Source organism: Mus caroli, chromosome 11 (genome assembly GCF_900094665.2).
Source record: "Mus caroli chromosome 11, CAROLI_EIJ_v1.1, whole genome shotgun sequence".
NCBI classification, from domain to species: domain Eukaryota; kingdom Metazoa; phylum Chordata; class Mammalia; order Rodentia; family Muridae; genus Mus; species Mus caroli.
The window spans coordinates 83,128,927-83,145,281 of NC_034580.1; the positions used below are offsets into that span (position 1 = coordinate 83,128,927).

General features: G+C 43.2%; 1 protein-coding gene across 3 annotated transcripts in view; it reads right to left on the reverse strand.

The window, feature by feature from the left end:
• Window positions 1–6,730, reverse strand: part of LOC110305869 (olfactory receptor 4D1) — a 24,770-nt gene extending 18,040 nt beyond the window's left edge. The window contains exon 1 of one of the 3 annotated variants that reach the window (XM_021178006.1): window positions 5,996–6,730. In XM_021178006.1, coding sequence (XP_021033665.1) covers window positions 5,996–6,730 — 735 coding nt within the window. Of the gene's footprint in view, window positions 1–5,831 lie in introns of all 3 variants that reach the window. The other 2 variants (XM_021178007.1, XM_021178005.1) reach the window with 2 other exon arrangements.
• Window positions 6,731–16,355: the final 9,625 nt, after the last annotated feature.

The following is a 16,355-nucleotide window of genomic DNA, read 5'->3' on the forward strand; positions in this document are numbered from 1 at the left end:
TCTCTCTCTCTCTCTCTCTCTCTCTCTCTCTCTCTCTCTCTCTCTCTCTCTCTCTTTCTTCTTTTATGCTGAATTTAAATAGATGTCAGTAAAATCACATGTGGGAAATTGTTTGTATACTATAACAGAACCTTAAAGCTTGACAAGTTGTGTCCCAGAGTTTACCAGCCACATGGACACAGTAGATTTACCACCCCACAGCTGGGTCTACTCTCACTGTCTCTAACGTGTTGGGGTTCTTTGCACTTGAATTATCGGTCTCTTTAGATAGGAGAATTGTATAGGAAATCCACATGGGTTCTCATTTTGAAGGGTTGATACAATGGAGTTCACAGGCATTGTATACTTGATGTAATGTAAAAACCGTAGCGTTCTTCCCAGACTCCAGGGAACAAAAGGAGGATCACACCCTCGTATAGTGTCCCAGAGTCCCTACACATTTCCTTCAGGGTTCTTTTGGAGTGAATGTTTCCTTTAATTGAGTGATCTAGTGCCTCTATCTTGTCTTTAGGACCTGGTATTCTTTCTCCCACTCAATGCAACATATTGCTGAAGCTCCCCATTGATCCACTGACCCACTGACCCTTTGACCCCTTGACCCCTTGACCCCTTGACCCCTTGACCCTTGCTTTCATTCAGTATCTGACTCACTAAAAATTTCATTTCAGGATATATTTCAACTTGACTTTTCTTCAGAAATTCTATATCTTTATTAAATTCTCTTTTCATATATCAACTTGCTTTCCTTATTTTATCCAAGGGCTTATGCTTTTGAGATGCTCATTCTATCACCAGTTCACACCCGCTTTGAGATCCTTGGAGATATGTGTTATTGTTGTAAAGTCATTGTCTTATGCGATGTCTAAGTTGATTTTCCCAGGGAACATTACTCTGGGAGCACTAATTTTTGGAAGAGACCTTTCATGTGGTTGTTCATGTTGCTTGTGCCTTTGCAATGAACCAAGTCATCTAAAGATAGGTCACTGGTTGTGTTTCATGGCCTGGATGTCTTATCTCACCTCTGTTGAGTGGGTGTTTGGATCTGTTTGTCGTCAGGTTTCAGGACAGCAGCATGATTCTTGGGGTTCTTTTCTTTATCAACTCAGTGTTGACATATGAACAGGGTATCAGAAGGTCTTAGCTCAGCTAGGACTAGGCGAAGCTTCAGAGCCCAAGGTTAGACTTTCTGTAGAATTAGAAACTTCTCAATGCTGATCTTGTGGACAGCTCACCAACTTCTGCAGTTGGTCCCTTGGTGACAGAGTTTAGGGAAGGTTGTGGCAGGATTGGGCATTGCTACCTGCAGAGGTGTACGGGACTTGTAGTCTCCAGGAATAGGTGTATAGGGGGCATGCCAAGATTTGAGAGTCCTTATGTCCTTATCTGGGGGAAGGAGGAGAGTGTTTGGGACAGGCAATCCTCAGGCAGGCAGTGGGTTGGGGTAGGATCACACCTTTCAGTGGGAAGAATAGGAGTAAATTTTTTGAGGAAATCTTAAGGAATGGAAGATACTTCTCTGAGCATCTAAGGAAAATATAGCATTTTACAAACCATATTTTTAATTTCTAAGAAGTTTTCCTCAATTTCTGATTGAACATTTCTAAAGTAGCATCCCAATCCCCATTATGAAATTGTGACTATTAATTATAATAAATATAGTTTAGTATCCTGCCCAGACTGGACTGCAGCAGTACGGACCTACTAAGATTACATGAGACGTTCCCAAGATGCCTTAGTCTGGCTGACCTCCTGCAACAGTGCCCCATAGGCTGGACCTGAGTATGGAATATAAATGTATTTCTCATTGTTCTCCTGGTGAGAAAAGTCTGAGGGCAAGATTAGAGGCCTTAGAAGGTCAGCCTCATGGCTTCCAGACAATTGGCTTTTCCCTGTGTCCTCACATGGCAGTGACTAGCTCTCAAGGGACTCCTGTAGAATCCTGGGCTACATGCCTAATATGAAGTAACCTAGACACCTAGCAGAGACTCCACAACATACAAAACGACAGATTTTGGCTTGGTTTCAACACATGACTTTGTGGGGTCAACAAATACTCAGTCTGTAGCAGTTCCCATGGGAAGAAATAGTGTGAAATTTATAGTAGAGAGCTCTTTATTATACCTTACAGAGGCAAATACAATCATTTCAAAATAAAAAGTTCAATTAAGAACATTTTAAAGTGTAGTATTTTATTTCCTTTAATTGCTGATCATTTTGTTTTATTTTGTTTTGTTTTGTTTGATTATTTTTGGTTAGCTTTCTGTTTTGTTTTTTTGTTTGTTTTTGTTTTTTGTTTCACTTGCGACAGAGTCTCTCTAAATGGCAGAGTCTCTTTAAGTGGTCCTGCCTGTCCTAACGCTTACCAAGTAGACCAAGCTGGCCCCGAAACTCAGTGAGATCAGCCTGGCTCAGCCTGCCGAGTACTAAAATAAAGGCCTGAGCCACCACACCATACTTCTTTTCCTCCCAGATCCCTACTTTTGTCTTACTTTTGTACCTGTCTTTTATTGGGGTAAGTTTTCTTAATCTTCCTGGTGGTCAAACATTGGTGTTTCAAATCGAATCACTCAGATGCTTGCTGGAAGTTCTGTGTGATCAGGGCTTGACATGTGGAGGTTGCCACAGCCCGTCAGATCAGGCATTTTATCAGAAACTTCCAGAATGATAATTTGGTATGATACACTGGAGACTGTTCTTCTGGGGCTTTTCAGTGTCTCTAACTGAAGTTCTTAAGGGTTCATGATGTAGCTCAATTTGTAGAGTGCTTGCCTACCTGGCATGAAGTCCTGAGTTTAATTCCTCACACCTTATAAACCAAGCATGGCAGTCTACGTCTATAATCCAAGCACTCCAAAGGTAGAGGCAGGAGAATAGAAGTGTAAAGTCACTATTAGGTTCACAGAGAGTTCCATGTCCTTCCAGAACATGATATCCTGATGATGGTGGCGGTGATGGTGGTGGTGGTGGTGGTGGTGATATGATGTCTTTCTGATGTTTTTTGATATAGAAGATCTGTAGTAGCAGGGTGATGACTTAAGACAGAGACACCACCCCCTTTAGCCTGTATGAGTTCTCAGAAGCTGACCTGTCCTCTTAGCTTGCCATGCTACCTGTTGGCTTCACCAAGCATATGAATGGGTTGACCCCTGTTCATGGTAGAGTTTTCTTCTCATCATCAGGATTTCTTTTTTTGTTTTGTTTTGTTTTGTTTTGTTTTGTTTTGTTTTTGTTTTTGTTTTTTGAGACAGGGTTTCTCTGTATAGACTTGGCTGTCCTGGAACTCACTCTTGTAGACCAGGCTGGCCTCAAACTCAGAAATCCACCTGCCTCTGCCTCCTAAGTGCTGAGATTAAAGGTGTGTGCCACCACTGCCCAGCTATCATCAGGATTTCTTACTCAAGACAATTGTGTCTCTTCCTGTTGTCAGTGGGTACCATATACGGACACTGTTGTTTGACCTGGAAGAAAGGCTGGACATTATCCTGTCCTTTTCTGTACAGACTAAGGTGACCACAAAGCTGGCCAACTGGATCCTAGGAGAATTCTACTGAGGTAGTTCTAAGGAATTTTCTTCCCCCAAACACATACATGCAAACATACATGAAAACATACATGCAAACATACATGCACACACACATGCACACACACATGCACACATATGTGCACACACATATGCACAAAGGAAAAATAACTTGCATGTGTTTCCCTTTTCTTTTGTCTCACTAAAGGGCTCAAATGTGAAGCTGTGACATTCGGAGCTCTGGCAGCCACATCTTCATGAGAGGAAAGTACGGCATCACCAAGAAGACAACACTGAGCCATGACATTTTTTGATGTGCAGAATTAACCAACAGGAAAGTGTCTCTTGTCCTGGGTCTTCTATCTGAGACAGAGCTTAACTCCTTACTTGAGCTGCTCTCATTGGCTTGGTCAGCTGCTGGCAGACAAAGGCATCTCACTGATATCAATTACAGAAGTTGTTGGTGCAGAATTCAGAGGCAGTAGCCTATGTTTTCTGAATAATTCACATACACACACACACTCACACCAGTGCAGAAGGGTCATACAGTAAATGCCACATTTTAAGAGGGGGATGTTGTCATACAACAGTGAAGACAGAAGGTTTGCCCAGGATGCTGAGGTTGGGGTAAAAAAAACAACTGGAAGACCACAGATGCTGTGCCTGGAGAAGATCTGGAGGATGTGAATGGAACCAGGAGATGTAAGACGTTCGTGTGAAGGGAGAACCTGTGTGAGATGGAGCAGGCCACATGCCTCTCATGACCTCCTCCTCTCATTTCTAAACTGTGGCTGCGAATATGGGGAGATACAGGGAGGAAGAAATACAGACAAAACAGACTCAGGGCAGCCATCATGGTGCAGAGAATCTAAGAGGAGCCTGTAATGTTCAGGTCTTGGTGGGGATGATGTTGGACAGAAGTGAGGAACAGCTCTCGCATTGTGTGCTAACTCACAATCAACTTATACTGAGAGTTTTGCAAAATGTTGTATATCCCATAGTAAACAAATATACAGTGAAGTCATAACAACATCCAGGTGCCAGAGTCTTAGGAAAAAATAGAAACGTTTGTGTCTGTCAGATGCAGCTAAAAGCACTGGGAGATTTTCTGAGGTGTCTGTGTCTCCAGGCTGCTAAAAGCTCTTGCTCCAGTTGGAGGTCACACCTGTGCCTCTGACCTTGCAGTCAGTGAAACCAAGTTCTATCATTCCATTGCTTCCACTTTGTAAAATTAAACATATTCTGAGCTTTCTTATCTTATTTTAATATAAAATATAGAATTATCTAACAGTGCCTCAACCAGGAATAGCTCATAAAGATATATTACTGTAATCTGATTTGTTTGTGTGTGTGTGTGTGTGTGTGTGTGTGTGTGTGTGTGTGTATGAGAGGGAGAGAGAGAGAGAGAGAGTTAGTTCATGTGGAGTCCAGAGGGCAAGCTCAGAAATTGTTGGTCAGATCTATAAGGTTTTTTTGTTGGGAATTGATTCTAATGCTTTGAATTAATCTGGCCCCCCAAATCAAGAATCTATATGTCCAAACACCGAAGGTCCTTATCCCCAATTGGTTTTTAATCAATCAATAAAGATCCAACAGCCAGTAGATGGGCAGGTAGACTGAGGCAGGACTTGGAGATTTGCTCCCGTGAGGAACCAGGAGAGGGGAAGGAGGCAGAATCACGAGATGGGTGTAGGATGGATCAGCCATGTAAGAATTCAGATAAGTGACTCTAGTGGCCACTTCCTCCAACTGGGTTTGAGGTAGCAGAAATGTACTATTGATCTTAAAGGATGTTAACTCTAGCTGCAGGAAGGATTAGAAGTACTCAACCATTAAGCTGGTCAAGGCATAATAAAATGAACTGGTGTGTGTGCGTGTGTGTGTGTGTATGCGCACGCACGCGCGTGTGCCTGTGCATCTGCATGCATGTCTTTCATTTGCAAATCCAGATAGCTCTTGGGTGGGTTCACAACAGGTTTATTTTAGACAGTGTATTTCGCTTGCCCTTACATCCCTGGGGCTGGCTGGCCAGTGCTCCCCAGGGTTCCCTTCTCTCCAGTTCTTGAGCTTTGGATTCTAAGCAAGCATTGCTATGCCTGGGGTTACGCATGTGAGTTCTGCAGATTGAATTCAGGCCGTGATATTCTCAAGGAAAACACCAGCTGAACTTTCTCCCCAGCCCTGGTTATCATGCATAAGGACTTAACCCTGCATTTTTTCCCAGGGTGGCACAAGTCCAGAGAGCTCTGTCATTGAAAGGCAATCTGTTTAAAGCTCATTTCTTTTAGTAAGTACCAAGTGCTCCGCCAACCTCTTCATGGCTGCCTGCATCTCCTGGTTCCTGAGTGTGTAGATCATGGGGTTGAGCATGGGGGTCAAGACTGTGTAGCTGATGGACACGGCCTTGTCCAAGGGAAAGGGGGTGAAGGGCCTGGAGTAGATATAGATGCAGGGGATGAAGATCATAGACACCACGATGATGTGGGTGGTGCAGGTGGACGCCGCCTTCCTCCTCGCCTGCCCTGAGTGTGACCTCAGCATCACCAGGATGACCAAGTAGGAGATGAGAAGGAGAAAGAACCAGATGACATCCAGCATCCCACTGTTGGAGATCATGAGGAACTCCAGGAGGGAGGTGTCCGTGCAGGCAAGTCTCAGCACTTGGGGGACATCACAGTAGAAGTTATCCAGGACATTGGGGCCACAGAAGGGCAGTGGAAGCATCAGAGACAACTGGACAATGGAATGGGCAAAGCCTCCTACCCAGGAAGCCACTACCAGCCCCACGCACAGCCTGGTGTTCATGATGGTGACATAGTGCAGGGGCCGGGAGATGGCTATGTATCGGTCATAGGCCATCACGGAGAGGAAGAAGACAGTCCCACCTCCCAGGAGATGGAAGAAGAAGATCTGTGCCATGCAGCCCTGGTATGAGATGGTCTTGGTCTTGTGAAAGAAGTCCACCAGCATCTTGGGGGAGGTGACTGTAGAATAGCTGAGATCTATGACGGCCAGGTTTCGAAGAAGAAAATACATAGGCATGTCCAGCCTGGGGTCAAAAGTCACAGTAATCATGATAAGGATATTTCCCACCACAGTGGTGATGTAGACACACAGAAACACCACAAACAGGAGTTTCTGGAGTTCTTGAGTCTGTGAGAAACCTAAGAGAATAAACTCTGACACCCATGTGATGTTCTGGGGTTCCATGGGGACCCTCCCGTGTGCCTAGAGAGATAACACAATGTAAAACATTGTGAACAGTCAATCGGGTTTTTTGGGGTTTTTTTTGGGGGGGGGGGTGTTTGGTTGGTTGATTGGTTTGGGTTTTGTTCATTTGTTTGGTTTTGTTTTTCTGTTTTGTTTTTTACTTTGCAGGATCAGGATTGAATTGGTCAAAGCTATTCCAAGGTATGGCTTGACGGAGCTTGCAAGGAAGATAAAGACATTGCCAGCCCCTGCTGGCTTAGCTCCCTGACCACATCTGGCGTCGTATCATAGGCATTTATAGCTGCAAGCTCCCTATTCCCCTGGACCACAATGTCTTTGGACAAGGGTTTATTTCTAACTCTTTTTCCTACCTCCAGCATCTAGGATATGACCTTGCAAAATACAGCTTTCACAAATATGCTTGAGGCAATTAGTAAGAAAATAAGCATGTCATTGCACACCTGGAACCACGGGCCCATTCATGTATGTGCATAGATCATGAGAGGATGAGGAGAGTAATGACTTGAGGTAAACAGACACCCTGTGGCAGGAGTTTGGAGGGGGAAGATGTACAGGGTTTGAAGAGAACGAGGTGTTTACTATAAGAAATTGTGAACCTGGTGGTGGTGGCACACTCCTCTAATCCCAGCACTTGGGGGGCAGAGGCAGGCAGATCTCTGTGAGTTCAAGGCCAGCCTGGTCTGCAGAGGGAGACAGTCCTGCACAGCCAGGACTACACAGAGAAACTCTGCCTTAGAAACCCAAAACCCAAAACTGACAACAAACCCCAACACAGTAAAGAAACTGGGGTGCACATAATCAGATGTAAGTGGAGAAAGAGGCGGGCAGATGATCTTGGAATTGTGAGCTGGGATGATTCACACGGCTTATTTTTTCTACTTCTGTGCTTCTCTGATGGTGTGTGTGTGTGTGTGTGTGTGTGTGTGTGTGTGTGTGTGTGTGTTTGATGTTGAGCAACTTAGAAAAGCTCAGGCCAAATACAAATCTTCCTGAGATACTCTCATACTGTGTATTTAAAATTTATGCAAATGTTCTATCGACACATCATGCTAGGCAATCTTTGTGACATTTAAAAATTTTAAGTATGGGGTCTGAAGAGATGACTCAGCAGTTTAAAGTTCTTCTTGCTCTCACAAAGAATCCAAGTTCAGTTCCCAGACCTCATACTGAGTGGCTCACAACAGCCTGTAACTCCAGCTCCAGGGGATTTTCAGGCCTCTGTAGGCACTGCACTCATACATACACATAAAAAACCTACACACAAATATACACATAATTACAAGTAAAATTAAAGTATGGAGAATGGGGACTGGTAGAAAATATCAGAGTTCCCTCTAAAATTATCTACATCTATGGGGCATAACAATCCCCTAAATATTGTCATGTGAATCATCATGTGACATTCTTTATCGTCAAGCGTTTGTGTAAAAGCAATGGTCAGGATGGTTCAGTCTGCTCACCCTGTGGCTTTCACAACTCTCAGCACAGGACCACTGAAGCGATGCTCCCTGAAGGCAGGAGGATCTCTGAGTTCCAGGAGCTATGCTGAGAAACTCTGTCTCAAAAACCAAGAGAAAAAGGTGGAGGAGGAAGAGGAGAGAAGGAAAAGAGGAGAAGGGAAGGGAGAGGGGGAGGAGGAGGAGGAAGGGAGGAGGAAGAAAAGAAGGAGGTAAAAGTTGGTAGGATCACTCAGTGGGCAACAAACTTGTGAAAAACCTGATGACCTAAGATTGATCCCAGAAACCTATATAAACTTCTGAGAGAACTAACTCCACAAAGTTGTCCTCTGACCACACGTACCATGCACCCTACACAGATACATCGTGAAACACCACCACCACCACCACCACACATAGAAAGGTAAAAATAAAATAAACTTTAAAGAAATAAGATGAGGGCTCCAGAGAAGTGATTTGGTGGACAAGCTGCTTGTGCTGCCAGTACAAGGACCAGACTTTAGAGCCCCAGGACCCAGAGTGATGGAGAAAGATGCCTGATGTCAACCTCTGGCCTCCACACACATGCACACGTGTGTGAGCCTACACACATGTGCACACCACACGCACATTTGTATTAATTTGAAAGACCACAGAGGTAGTCCACCTTTGATATTTATGTCTCTATTACTTGGAATTTTTTACTTTAAATAAACTATGCATAAGTCATGATTAAAAGGTTTGAAAAATGAAGTAACAGGTGATGAAATTGTATCTCCTAGGTAAGATGGTAGACAGCTAAGATGCAGTGCTCCTAGATGTAATGTATAAGATTTATTTACAATGTACCATATCCACAAAATCAATTATTCACAAATGAAAGTGCGTACTGTCATTCCTCACCCCACTCCCAAGTACCAGCAACACTTGCAGCAATTACCTGTTAGCATAAACGGATTCCTTTCTGTTCCTGAGAACCAACCACGATGACACCACCTGTGGCAAACGCTGAGTCCTGACACCAGTGGATGCTACTGAGAGATTCAACTTCAGTCTTTTAAAAGATATTCAGGACTTCTTATCACCTATGGGAAAATAGTTAAGATTTACCTATAATCTATCAACCACCCAAGAAATGAAAATATAATAAGAGAAGTTCATTTCTTGGGTTATCGCATTGACAGGATATGTTTTAAGACTTGGACTCCTCAACACTGTGAGAGTTTAGAGAAACAGAAATCACTGTGGTCCAACCATAGCTCAAAATATAAACTACATCCGTACATTTGTTAGATTCTCTCCTAGGTGTTTATCAGAACAATAAAAGCTAATTCTAAAAATGTGTATTTAAGAATGTACATCCCCTACAGAATACTTATAATTTGATTAAACCATAAGCAGTGTAAATAACCGTGTAAAACACATTGCTAAAATAAAACATGATATCTCCATGTGATAAAGTTTTAGGAGTGATAAATTCATGTTCTAAAATGAATTTTGGTTGTATAAGACTTTATATTATTGTGTATTGGTATTATCTTAAAGAAGTAATTACAAAACATTTTAGCATTTGAAGTGATTTTTGAAACATGATCTCACTCTGAAGCCCTGGCCTGGATGTAAATCGGGCTAGCCTTAGACTTGGGATGATCTCCCTCACTCCTGAGTGCTGGGATTGCAAGCAGAGGCTACCATGTTTGGCTGACACTTTGTTAAAATGTTATAAGATCAAAATGCTAACAATGGTGGCTAGTGTTTATATCCAGTTGAAGGAACTGATTTCATAGCTATATATTTCTTCTCCTTCACTAATTTTTTCTCATTTCTCATAGTTTAGAAATGGTCATGAGATTTCCACTTAGCAAATATATATATATTGAAATATATATGTCACAATAAAAGAACAAAGGGAGGCAGGGACAGAGCCTAAGGCTTCTTGGCATTGCTGAACACCAGCCCTGTCAGCTCAGTCCTGTCCTGAGGAAAGACGGCCTGAGTGCAGAGATGGGAAACCTCAGAACATCAACAGGACAGCAGCGGGAAGAAGGGAGAGAGAAGGAGAGAAGTGTGTGTGTGTGTGTGTGTTAAACACACACACACAAATACACAGCTCTGAGAATAAAGAACAAAAGTCCCCATTGCAGAAGCAGCCAGGTTCTCACATGCACACTTCCCAGAGTAACCTTACTGGCCGCAGCCAGCCTCAACCTTTCTCCTAGCAGCCCTGTTCCATGAGGCCTCACCTGTCCTTATCGGTCTGTGCTCACGCTCACTCCTTGTCTTCAACCCAAATTCATCTCTGGCTCTCCTCTCTCATCTCCTAGCCCCTCACCCAGCCAGGCGCATATGGATTCTGCACATACTCTCTTTAGAGCAGAATAGCTCTTCCTTTGAAATCACTGACCAGTTATTCCTCCCACCTGACTTACTGTGCTTGGCTCCCGGGAGGGTTCCTGCCTCCAGATTGTGCTCCATTTAAATTCACACTGTAATGCATAGTCTGCAGTCAAGTTCTCAAGAGATACCTTCCCCATCTAATTCAAAATGTCTTCCGAAGAATTCCAAGGCTGTTTATTGTCTGCAAGAAAGAGCTGACATTTAGACAGAATTCCAGGCATGTTCTCACATCTATTCTAGAGAGTGCCCATCTCTCTAGAATAATCTGCCACCTTAGTAGTAATCACAGTCATTTATTTTTATGGTAATACTCATCAGTATTTATTTATAGGGCATTTCCTGTGTGTTAGGCACTATGGTAAATATTTCAGAAGCACTCCCTTACTCAGTGCTAATAATGTATAGGAAATACGATGAATTATCTCTATCTGCCTCAGGTCACACTGAGAATGACTAGCAGAGCCAGATCTTAATTGGCCTCAGAATCTGCACCCAGATCTACCATTCTTTTCTCCCTTGTTTTCCTCTGAGACGCCTCAGTGTCAACAGAACTGGCCCCCTCCAAGGTCCCTCAGGTGACAGTGCCCCATGTAGATGCTGTCTAATCCTACTCAGCCTCCTGAATCACACCATTTTCTGAAGGTTTAGGAGTCTTCAGGTCTTCTAGAAGAGTGTCCTGTGTCAGTATTTTTCCATGAGGATGCCTCTGTCACCTCATGTATTATAATCTCAATGTGAGGCCAATATGCCAGCTAGCGCATGGTGCCCAGTGCTCGCAGCCTCTCACAGAGAGAATGCTTACTCTGTGGTGGCTCAGGTATTGAACTGGTCAAAGCCCTGGAAGCTGAAGAATGGGGAAATAGCTCTGGATGAAGGGGCCTGGAAAGGAAAGCAAGGATCCTCGTTCCTAACACATGGGTGTTTGAGAGAGCACAAGCATTGCCTTTGCAAGGTCGATGTTTCTCCCACAACTCCCTAAGAGTCTTTGCAATGCTTCCTCCACCTGTAGGAGCAAGAGAGCGGGCTGCGGTGGGGGGGGGAGCTGCAGATGGGGAGAGACATGGATACACATGGGGAAAGCACTTTCTGTTGTTACTCGGTTGTGTCCTTCGTTGGGCATTGCCCTTAGGAAGTCAGTCTACATGACACTGAGAGAGGAGAAGTGAGCTCACCACACAGGGATGAACCTAGCATGTGACCACCCTTGAGCAGTAACAGGTCGAGCAGACACTGAATTAAAAGCAGAAGAGTGGCCATGGAGAAGGAATGAAAATCTGGGGTGAGTAGGAGAGCAGAGAGGCAGGAGGAGGAAGGTGGGACCAGAGAAGATTAAAAAGGGAATATTAGAGGGTGGGAAGTGACAGAGTTGCCTTTTTTCTGGGTGTGGGAAGAAGTCGCTGTATGGATGTGGGCACTGGGGGAGAAAACTCTGTCTATATTTTGCCTTCCCTCCCACCCTCTATACTAAATTTTCCCCAACATAAACCAGTATAGGCAAAGACTTAGCTCTAGATAAAACTATTCTCCAAATCGCCTTCCTCCAGGATTCTTGACCAGTGACTTCGCCATACCTTCCCTCTGCCCTGTGCTGGTCTCACAATGGGTTTTATCTGGAGTCCCTCAGCCATGACTCAGCCACAGGAAGCCACCACATACCTCCAGCCCAAATGGCCAAGGAGACTCTGAGCCTTCATCTTCTATCCATCCTTTTCCTACAGCTCTGTTCTTCTGTCCGTCCCTCAGGCCAGAACCTAGAGGATCATCCTTAAGAAGGACAATTCCTCTGGGGACGAAAGTTAGTCTTAATTCTTGGAGTGAAGATGGGCTCAGGCTGCTGAGGGCAGAGGAGCAATGGGAGTTATTAAAAAGTCGGTGAGCTCTTACATCAGAGGCAGGCAATCATGGAGAGACTGCCTTGGGGCCAGGGCTTCAGGATGACAGCTCACAGGACCAACAGAAGATCCCCTAGGGGAAGCCAATCCTAGAGGAACTTGACAAGAACACAAACCCTGGGGTCAGCACCATGGACAGTGCTGAGGTGTCCACCTTCTCAGTCACTGTACTCAGTAAAGTCATCAGGGTCCTAAGACACTAAGTCACCCCCTCTACAGACTGAACCCCAAAGCCTTTCTCACCAGTACTCCTTCATCTCAACTTACAAACTCTTCTCACAGCCAGAGCGAATTACTCATAAATTGGCTCCATTCACTCTCAAGATATAATTCACTTAGCAAATTTTGGGGGTTGTATCCAGGGTCTCACACATGCTAGACTAGTGCTCTAGCATGCAGGGGAGTCCCATCTTTCCTCTTACTTTCAATTTTGAAGGCTCTCACTTTCCTTGAACTCACTCTACAGTCCAGGTTCACTTTGAACTTATTATCTTTTTGTCTCAGCTTCTCAAATAGCTAAGACAATAGTCAGTCTCAAATAGCCAGACCTACATCACCAGGTTCAACATACATTCATTATTTTATCTTTTTAACTACTAAGTTTGTAAGTGTCTTGTCTATTTACTTACCTTTTGTAGATGGGTGTTTTACCTGCATATATGTCTGTGCACTATGTACGCCCAGTGCCAACAGAGGCTTCAGATTCCCTGGAACTGGAGTTAAAACAGTTGTCAGCTGCCATGTGGACTCTGGGAATCAAATTCAGGCCCTCTGGAAGAGCAGCCAGTTCCCTTAGCGGCTAAGCCATCTCTCCAGCCCCTTTACTCACAACTTTAAAGTGTACAATTCAGTCAGGCAGTGGCATTACATGTCTTTAATCCCAGCATTTGGGAAGCAGAAGCAAGCATATCTCTGAGTTTGAGGCCAGCCTAGTCTACAGTGTGAGTTCCAGGACAGCCAGGGCCACAAAGAGAAATCCTGTCTTAAAAAAACAACAACAGCAAAGGTTCAACTCAGTGGGGTTTAGTGTGTGAACGGCTTTCTGTGGCTCCATCACTAGCTCCAGAACATTTCCATCACTCCCCAAAGATACCTTGTGTCCACCAACAGCCATTATCCTTTCTGTTCTCCTAAAGTCCTGGCAGCCACTAACCTGTCTTTGCTTCAGTGGATTAGCCTGTTCTGGACATTTCATCACTGGCTTTGTATCTCGTTTCCTTTGCTTACTTTCAGGTTTCATCCGTGTTGTGCCATGTATCAACACTTTGTTCCTTTTCATGACCGAAGTATATTCCACTGAATGGATCTACCACATTCATTTGTCTATTGAGTGAAATTATTGGACATTTGGACTGTCCCTACTTTGTAGGTATTGTGATTAAAGAGCTAGGGATATTCATGAAAAATATTTTGTATGAAGATACACTTTCTTTCGTCTGGGATATATACCTGGATATGGGATTGCTGGGTTTTATAGACCAGTCTCTCTGCTAACATTTTGAAGAAGAGCCAGACTGTTTTTCGAAATGCCTCCCTATTCCTACCAGAAGTGTATAAGAACACATCATTACCAATATACTTTACTGCCTGCATCAGTTACTTTTCTATTGCTGGGATAAAACTTACCATGACTAAGGCAGCTTAAAGAAGAAAGAGTTTCCTCAGACTTACAGTTGCAGAGGGTTAGAAGGCATGATGCTGGAGTGAAGGCTTAGCTGTAGGAAGTTGAGGGCTCACATCTTGAATTGCAAGCAGGAAGCAGAGAACAAATCCAAAATACGTATGTCTTTAAACTCCCGAAGCCCTCCTCCAGTGACATACTTACTCCAGCAAGGCCACACCTCCTAAGCCTTGCTAAAACAGCTCCACCAACTGGGGACCAATGTTCAAATGTCTGAGTCTGTGGGACATATTACTTATTCAAACCCTCACACCATCTGTCTTTTTAGTATAGCCATCCTTGTGAAGATAAAATGGTACTTCATGACTTGAATACGCATATCTTCAGTGATGTTTGATGGTTTATATGCTTCGTGGTCATTGATTATCTTCTTTGGAGAAACATCAATTCAAAAACTTTGTGTTTCCTTCTTTTTTTTTTTTTTTTTGGTTTTTCGAGACAGAGTTTCTCTGTGTAGCCCTGGCTGTCCTGAAACTCACTCTGTAGACCAGGCTGGCCTCGAACTCAGAAATCCNCCTGCCTCTGTCTCCCGAGTGCTGGGATTAAAGGCGTGTACCACCATGCCCAGAGTGCTTATTTATTTATGTTTGTTTATTTGCATGGTGCTAGGGATCCAACCCAGTGCTTCATGAATATAAAACAAATACTTTACCAACTGAGTTATATTCCTGGGCCTTATTTTTTTAATTGGGTTGCTGATCTTTTGTTTCTGATATATACGCAATATACGCAATTTTTACACAGTCTGGCTGATATTGAACCATTATTAGATATAAAAAAAAATTCGAGGCTGCTGAGATGGATCAATCAAAGTTCCTGCCACCAAGCCTGAAGACCTAAGTATGATCCTCAGGAGCAACAAGAGAAAAGAAGACAACAAACTCCTGAAAGTTATCCTCTGACCTCCACACATGCTTAGGAGTGCATGTGTATACACCTACACATACATAAACATACACATACACACACACACACACACACACATACACATACCTATACACACATACACACATACACACACATAAACATACACATACACACACATGCACACACATACACACACACTAAATAAATGGAAAAAAATTTAAAACAATGGCTTATTGGTTCACAGTTTTTTAAAAAGATTTATTTATTTTATGTATATGAATACTCAGACACACCAGAAGAGGGCATCTGATCCCATTACAGATGGTTGTGAGCCACCATGTGATTGCTGGGAATTGAACTCAGGACCTCTGGAAGAGCAGTCAATGCTCTTAACTGCTGAGCCATCTCTACAGCCCTTTACACAGAAAATTTTAAAGATATTGCTAATATTTTGTCCATTCTGAAGATTATTCTTTCACGTTTTTGATACAGAACCTCAATATGTAGCTCAGGCTGGCCTTAATTCATGATCCTCCTGTATCTGCGTCCTGAGTGCAGCATACACCAGCACACACCACATGGCTTACATTCTTAAAAATATGTGTTATAAAGAACATCTTAGTAGTTATAAGACCTGCTTGTTTATTTGTGCTGTTGTGTTATGGTCTTGGTCTCAAGTTTAACACTGCACTGCCACATGTGAGGTCATGAAAGTGTGGTCTATTTCATCCAAGAGCTTTAGTTTTTCATCCCATTCTGATGCTTCTACAAGTTCACAACAAAAAGATCATGAAGCAACTTAACTGCGGGGTTTTAAAAGTATTGGTGGCCATAGAAACAGCTCAAATAACCAGATGAATGAAGCAAGGAAACAATTCAGGACCTAGACGAGAAACTTCCCACAATCATGAAATGGTCAATAACTCAGAGGAGGAACTTAAGTTTGGGGAGTAAATTCAGCAAATAAATTAAGGCTCAGAAAAACAAATTCCAGGGATGGTAGACAAGACTGAGACAACAATACACTAGACATAAATAAAGAAAAAATTAGCCAGGCGGGGTGTCACACACCTTTGATCCCAGCATTCTGGAGGCAGAGGCAGGTGGATCTCTGTGAGCTCAAGGCCAGCCTAGAGCAAGTCAAGAACAGCCAGGGCTAAAAAAGACAAAAAAATTAAAAATGAAAAATGAAAAAGAATATGATTCAGGCTTCCAAGAACTCTAAGCTATGTCTAAGAAACTAAACCTACTAATCCATAGACTAGAGATAGGAGCTGAAATAAAACCTATGGCATAGACTATCTATTCCATTAAATTATCAGAAAATTTCC